The 7578-nt window shown below is 38.5% G+C and overlaps 1 protein-coding gene across 1 annotated transcript; it reads left to right on the forward strand.

Annotated features, from left to right (window-relative positions):
- Window positions 1-1154: 1154 nt before the first annotated feature.
- LOC123036896 (vomeronasal type-2 receptor 26-like) lies at window positions 1155-7034 on the forward strand (the record flags this gene model as incomplete). Its single annotated transcript, XM_044456411.1, has 3 exons — window positions 1155-1367; window positions 4646-4772; window positions 6133-7034. Coding segments are annotated over 3 exons (1242 nt in total), but the record flags the coding sequence as incomplete, so codon positions are not given.
- Between the last annotated feature and the right edge of the window lie 544 nt (window positions 7035-7578).

Consider the following 7578-nt stretch of genomic DNA (forward strand, 5'->3'; position numbering starts at 1 on the left):
TGACAATGGGGAGAGATTCCTTCAAATGGTGTTCCCACTGTTTACCGAGAGTGGTGTCTGTTTTGATTTCATTGAAAAAATCCCTGAATCTACTTTTGGCCCAGATCAATTAAACGTTCTTGAGAAGGGGGCAAAAATTCATGATAAGATTGTGCACAGTACAGCAAACGTATTGGTGGCTGATGGAGAATCTTATTCCATGGCATTTTTTAGATGGTTACCGTATCTATCAGAACAAGGAGATTTGACAAATGTACCAATTGGTAAGGTAACGGTTGCACCAATTGGTAAGGTAATGATTTCAACAGCTCATGTGGAGCTCACATCATTTGTCTTTCAAAGGAATTGGAACGCAGACATTTTCCATGGTGCACTGTCTTTCAGAATTCAATCCAATGATGTCCCAGGATTTGAACATTTCCTTAATGGAAAAAACCCTTCCAGTCCAAAAGCAGATGGTTTTATCAGGTTGTTCTGGCAAAATGCTTTCAGCTGTGTATTTCCAGATCGATTTCTGGGTAACTTAGACAAAAATATCTGCACTGGGGAAGAGCAAATGGAGCATCTTCCTGCACCATTTTTTGAAATGCATTTGACCAGCCACAGCTACAATGTCTACAATGCTGTCTATGCGGTGGCCCACAGCTTGCATGCCTTGTCTTCTTCTCGTCTGAAGTACAGAGGAATGGTGACCAGAGGTGGGATGAATTTTCAAACTCACCTACAGTGGCAGGTAATGGGCTGCGTAGCCTCATTTGGGAGAGAACCACAGCTTTGTAGATTAAAAAAATACATACAAAATAGGGACGCTCATACGCTCCATATTTGATCTAGAGGATCAAGTCTCTTTTTACAACAAACAGCAAGGTCTTTGAGAATGTGTGTGTGTGTGCAAGAACATTAGAAATATTATCCCTCACATTAAATGCACTACTAGAATGACTTGAAAATCCACTCAAACCTCCAATGCAATTTAATCTAACCTTTGAACAGAAAGTGCCTAGCTTAAACTTGGTTTTATAATATAAGGGGAATGAGACGAAAGAATAAGCAAAATGGCATCAATTTAGTGCAAGTATTTCACCCTGTCTGCATGATTCCATTTACTCTTTTTCTAATCTCCTTCCTTTTCATTCCAGCTCCATCATTTTCTGAAGCTTGTTTCATTTAACAACAGTGCTGGGGACAAGATTTCTTTTAACAAGAATGGAGAGTTAGTCACTGGGTTTGATGTGATCAATTGGATTGTGTCCTCAAACCAATCTTTTCGAAAGGTGAAAGTTGGGAGGATGAATGCCGAGGCTGCTCCAGGCCAAGCATTCACCATCAGTCCAGATGCCATAACATGGAATGGCTGGTTCAATCAGGTCTGGTTCTACACTTTTCCAGTACAGAAATTGGCATCATCGGAAACAGAAATTGCAATTTGGGTAGTACATTGATTTTTACACTGAAAATTGTTCCCAGTTATGATATATTAATTTGTTCCATTCTTACAGATCTTTCTGAATCTTCATCCATGTTGTTTGGTAATTGTCAGGAAATCATGTATCTTTTTGCCCTGTTACAACCCCAAACACTTGACTGAATTTTTACTTATTTCACATCCTGAAATCTTTTTTAAACTTTCCACTTCTTGTTTCTTTGTAAACATTAATATAATACACATTTTCTTCTTATTAATCTTATATCCTGAAGGAAGTCCAAATTTCACAATTTGCTGTATTGTGTAGGGGTAGATTGATGTGGATTTAGAATGGCCAAGACTATATTAGCAGCATAACATTTTAATTTTATATTCTTCTCCATCTCCTTTTAAGTCTTCAGTTTTTGAAGTTTGACTTCTCTTTTTCACAAAGATTTCCAATACAAGAATAAATAAAAGAGGCCATTAAGGGCATTAATAAAAAAAAGATGCTATATGTCTGGGAGAACAAGGGGTTAGGCATTCTCAATGTGAAATTTTATCATATAGCTAATCAAATGAGGCATATACCAGATATACTGCAACCAATAAGAGAATATGGGGTAAATTAGGATATCAAGATGTATGGGGATCCTTATCAAATATTTTTCTTCAACAAGAAAGTAAGAATCTTATTAAAAAAAGATAGGAAACACTTTTTTAAGAATATGGTTAAAATTTGAAAAAATATAAGGATGTGCTTATCCCATTGTTTTCACCATTATAAGGAATTAGAAGGATTCCTAGTAAATCAGAGGAGGAACTTAAAGGAAGTACTGAAGAGTAACCATGTTATTAGGTTGAAAGATTGGCTAGAGAAAATGAAGAGTAAAGAAATGATACATGCAATACTGGGATAGGGTAAAATAAATTGGTATAATATACTTGAATTAGAAAACTAGACTAAGAATTGGTTGAAGAAAAATGGTAAATGCAGAGAATATACTAAATTCTATGCATTAATTCGACAGAAAGAAAAATAAGACAGTATGTGGATGAGAGGAATGATAAGTAAAATGTACAATATATTGCTAGAAGAGAATGATTGTGATGATCCTCTTTTTAAATCCTGGGAAATAGATTTAAAAAGAAATATTAGTGCTGAAGAATGAAATAATATGTGGGATAAGAGGATTTTAAAATTTACAGAACAAGAATTAAAGAAAAGTTTTATAAATTGTTTTGGAAATGGTATTTAACTGTAGTTAAATGAAATTACATGAATAATGCATATTCCAACATGTGTTGGAGATGCAACCAAGAAGTGGGTACATATTTCCATAGGTGGTGGAAGCGTAAATATATAAATGAGTTTTGGGAAAGGATCTTTAAAGAAATTGGTAAAATATTGAATTTAAATATTGAAGTTGATCCAGGATGAGCTTTATTGTCCTTTATTTCGATAACAGAAGGGACAATATACTAAAGAATTGAGGATAAATGTATTAACAACAGCAAGATTAATAATAGCAGGGAAATAGAAAAAAGGTGAATATCATATAGTTGACTGGTATAAAGAAGTCTGAAATATAGCTATTAATGATAATTTAACTTGTGATATTAATGGAAAAAAGTTTGGGAAGTGAAAACAAATTTGAAAATATTTGGAGACCTTTTATTGAATATATTTTAATAAAAGGAAAAGTGTTGTGACCCACTCCAAGACTCAGTGCAGTACTGGAAGTGAAGTGGGACAATCTGAATGAATTAATGACCTTACACTAAGTATCTAGGGTTGTTGGTCCTGGTGGAGGTAGCCTTGATATTAATATATTGTTTAAATGTGTTAATCAGGAATTTTAGCTCTTAATTTGAAAAATATTTTTAAAAATTAAAAAATATTTTGGGGAGTTTACTCCCTTTACTTTTTTTTTAATTGTACTTGTTATAGGCTATGATGCCATTCATATCACCAATTATCAAAATGTCTCCTTCTTGGAAATCCAATATCAATAGAAACAAATTTTCATGACACCTTTCTTTTGCATCATTTGGAGAATATTTCATGGACAATATCCTACCATAAAGAATGAAAATGGTGAAAGAACACAACCATCCTTCTTATCATTCTGAAGCTTCAGTCATGGTCAGGTCTCACCATCCATACGTCTTAGTCTTTTAAGACAAGATATCAGACATTTTTATAGCTGTTAAAGTCTTATAGGAGTTCAGATAAAATCCTGCTAATCATCAAGAAACTGTCTGTTTCAAAGTCCTTTCCAAATATGCAAACAATAAATCCTAAGTGGCTAAACTGAAATAATTTTCCTTTCGCTAAAAAACTGAAATAAAAACTAGAGGAAAAGAAAGAAAGATGAAAAACCAAAGGGTCTACTTTGTAATATGTTTCAGTTTACCTTGTATGGCCACCTCATTGTAATCAGAGCAATTGATTGGAAGTCTTCAAGCTCACCTGTCATTTGAAGAGGTAGAAACACTCTCAAAGGCGATGTATAAGCATCTAAAAAGATAAGGTACAAAGCAGCACAGGGTGTTTCCAGAGAGTCACCATTCCTCAGAAGAAAAGGGAAATCACGTTTGGGTGGCTTCATTTCACCTCCCCCTGAGAATGTTTGAAATGGAGGGAGGAAGGATACACAGCAAGTTCACATCTGGCATATGATGTGAACATTTCTCTTTTAAAAGAACAAAAACATGTTTTCTTTGAGAAATGTTTGCGAATACCTGGCTTAATGAGTGCATTTGGGAAAATCCTATTTTAATGCAAATTAGAACATTGATATATTCTTATAAAAAGTTACAATACACTTTTAAAAAAATGCATATCCTACATTGCTTACTTGTTCAAAGTAGCTAAAAACATGTCAATGATAGGAGCGCACTGACATGTGATTTGGGGAGAATTTAGGTAAAGGTGAAATGTAGTGTTCCCAACCCCAAATGGAAATGGTTTGCTCAAGTCATTCATATGGGATGGTGAAAACCGACATGTGCTCCCTTTTTCCAATCCCTTTGCATGCAGGAGGGAAGCATGCATGCAGTTTCCTTCCATGACACTGTCGGATAATTTCAAGTTTACCAGTGTCAGGGAGCAAATTTATGGAAAAGCATCTCCCGGAGAGGTGGGAACTTACAACAAGATTGCAAAACTGGAAGAATTCCAGTGAATAATTTTCATGATTCCTCTTCTCCTCCCTGCAACCCCACCCAATCACTTAGGCACAGCCGCTATCTCTGTGTACTGAGAGCTGCAATCCTGGTTCGAGGAAGAAGGTCAAGGAAGGAGAGCCATTTTGCTGCTATGATTGCATCCCATGTCCCAAAGGGAAGGTTTCAGGTGAGAAGGGTAGGTGTCTACCTATTCCAAGCATATTTGATAAGATCAAGAACATTTATGTAAAAGAGGTTTCTTCAGGGATTGAAGTGTAACTGAATGTGGGCAGGTGGGGCCAGGTGGAAGGTTTGAATAGTGGGGGAGGAAGTTGTTGTGTGTGACATGTGTGTGATTGTTTTCCCCTGTTGTTTCAAATGACCCACCTGCATTGGATTCTCATAGTTGAGGATGGGTGGATCATTTTGGAACTTGCCTTTTAGTGCTGCACAGGTTCTTTGGTTGATGCTACAACAACATAATTCTTGAGTAATGAATACAAAGGAACTCTGGACACAGTCAGTACATCTCTGCAATCAGAGGTCTAATATGCCATTTCTCTGTTTGGAAAGCTGGAACTTGTTTTCATGCTGTAACCTTCTATGAAGTCCAGCATCTTTCAGGGAATTATGTCCAGGGACAATTTCCATTCAGTTCAGTAATGCATGCTGCAAAGTGAAGAACAAAGCATTCTCTGCCCACATATCATTTGCTAAACCAATCAGGTTTTCTCATGCTTATGGCTGAAAACAAAATGGAAGCTTCTGACAGGCAATCAAACCTCTTTAACTTTTGTGCTCTGTATTACCTCCTTTGGCATTCTCAGTATTGCGGTGGCTAGCCATGAATGATATTAGGCTGGATCCTTTCTGGCAGGGGCAGGACTCCGAGAGTCCCCAAAGCCCAAAGAGGGGATCCTCATAAGGAAGTCTGGGGTGGAGTTTAAAGGCACCTCACTTACGCAGGAGCTGGAGGGCTTTCTTCATTGTAGATGGCAGGATGGGCCACAGAGAGATCAATGCTGTGACAGTCTTAATTTCCTGTCAGAAACTTGGTGACCCAGCATGTGAGTTGCAGTGGGGAATCAGGCAGGGTGTGGACTGTGATGCCTTCTTTGTCCAAATCAGCCAATTCATTGTTATCACTGTTTATTAAACATGTATTTGTCATGTTCATACTTCAAAAACAAATCCAAATAGGTGAATATTTCCATCCATTCACGTTGAGAGCACTGAGTGTTTCGCTAGTCTAGCTCTGCAATCACTTTGGATTCAGCCCAATCAGAGTTGAACTTAGACTCCCAAACCCTCTCCCAAGAAAGGCACTTCACCTGCAATGGCTGTATGACCGAACGTTATACATTCTCCTGCTAGAAACGGTCCTCCTCCTGCTAGAAACAGCTCTAGAATGCAGTCCGTGCAGATGGGGGAGAATTTCTTTTGAATTGGTGACTAGAGTGCTACTGCAACTAGAAAACAATGCACCTGAGTTGATGTGACCTGTTGGTGAGATGTGTAGAATTCATGAAAGCATGTGCATCTTCATTTTTCTTCAGATATGCATTACTGTCATTCATGTGAAGATGGAAAGTACCCAAGCAATCTCCAGAATTACTGTATTCCCAAGTCTGTAAACTTCTTCTCTTATGAAGAACCTCTCGGCATCACTTTGACCAGTTTTGCTCTTCTCTTCTGCTTGATCACAGCTCTGGTGCTCGGAATATTTCTGAAGCATCATGAGACACCCATCGTCAAGGCCAACAACCGGCACCTCACCTACTTTCTCCTCACCTCCCTGATGCTCTGCTTCCTCTGTGCACTGCTCTTCATCGGGCAGCCACACAGGGTGACATGCCTCCTCCGACAAGCTGCTTTTGGCATCATCTTCTCCGTGGCTGTTTCCTGCATGCTGACCAAGACGGTCATGGTGATCTTGGCTTTCAGAGCCACCAAACCCGGAAGCAAGATGAGGAAGTGGATGGGGAAGGGACTGGCCAACACACTCCTTCTTTCCTGCTGCCTCATTCAGGCTGGGATCTGTATTACCTGGCTGGCAACTGCTTCTCCTTTTCCAGATATTGACATGCATTCAGTGGCTGAGGAAATCATTCTGGAGTGTAACGAGGGATCAGTAACGATGTTTTCCTGTGTCCTGGGCTACGTGGGCTTCCTGGCTAGTGTCAGCTTTGTGGTGGCTTTTCTTGCCCGGAAGCTCCCGGACAGTTTCAATGAGGCCAAGTTCATCACGTTCAGCATGTTGGTCTTTTGCAGTGTGTGGTTATCCTTTGTGCCTTCCTACCTGAGCACCAAAGGAAAGTACTTGGTGACTGTGGAGATCTTTTCCATCTTAGCCTCCAGTTCTGGATTGCTTATTTGCATCTTCTTCCCCAAGTGTTACATCATGTTGCTGAGACCAGAGTTGAACAAGAAGGAGCATCTAATAAGGAGAACAGCTTGAAAAATTTAGGTGTTTGCATATCTTCCTGCAGTTTGTTATCCATCTGTGTGGCTTTGCATTGTTTAGTGTTTTCCATCAAAGTACAGATTAGCGGAAACAATTTATCTTTAGTATTTCTTGTCCTGCTCCCTAAAGTTTCCCAGATCATTCTCAGTTTAGGCAAAGCTTCACTCAAATGTGTGGCCCGACCATGTTTGGAATATTATGCATGTTGACTGAAAAGAGTCCCTCAAATGCAAATAATGAATTTCCCAGAAGAGCTCCATACAGGAAGGTCAATTGATTCTGTATTTACATGGTCTTTGAGCAAAGCTGATTGATTCTGAAAGCAAAACAAAACTAGTGCATCTGAAGTCCTTCAGCACTGGGCATACATGGTTAGACTCCTGCAGCATATTTGAGAGGTGAGCAATTTGAGAGGTTCTAATTCTAAATGAGATTTCATTTTTTCCAGAAAGAGGACAGGACAATGAAGTCCTGTGGCATTTCTTTCAGAAAGGTTTCTATATGCCGAGCTCATAAAAGTTCTCCAAACATTTTCAAA

The sequence above is a fragment of the Varanus komodoensis genome, unplaced genomic scaffold, assembly GCF_004798865.1.
Source record: "Varanus komodoensis strain SLA01 unplaced genomic scaffold, ASM479886v1 scaffold838, whole genome shotgun sequence".
In the NCBI taxonomy this organism is placed as follows: Eukaryota; Metazoa; Chordata; class Lepidosauria; order Squamata; family Varanidae; genus Varanus; species Varanus komodoensis.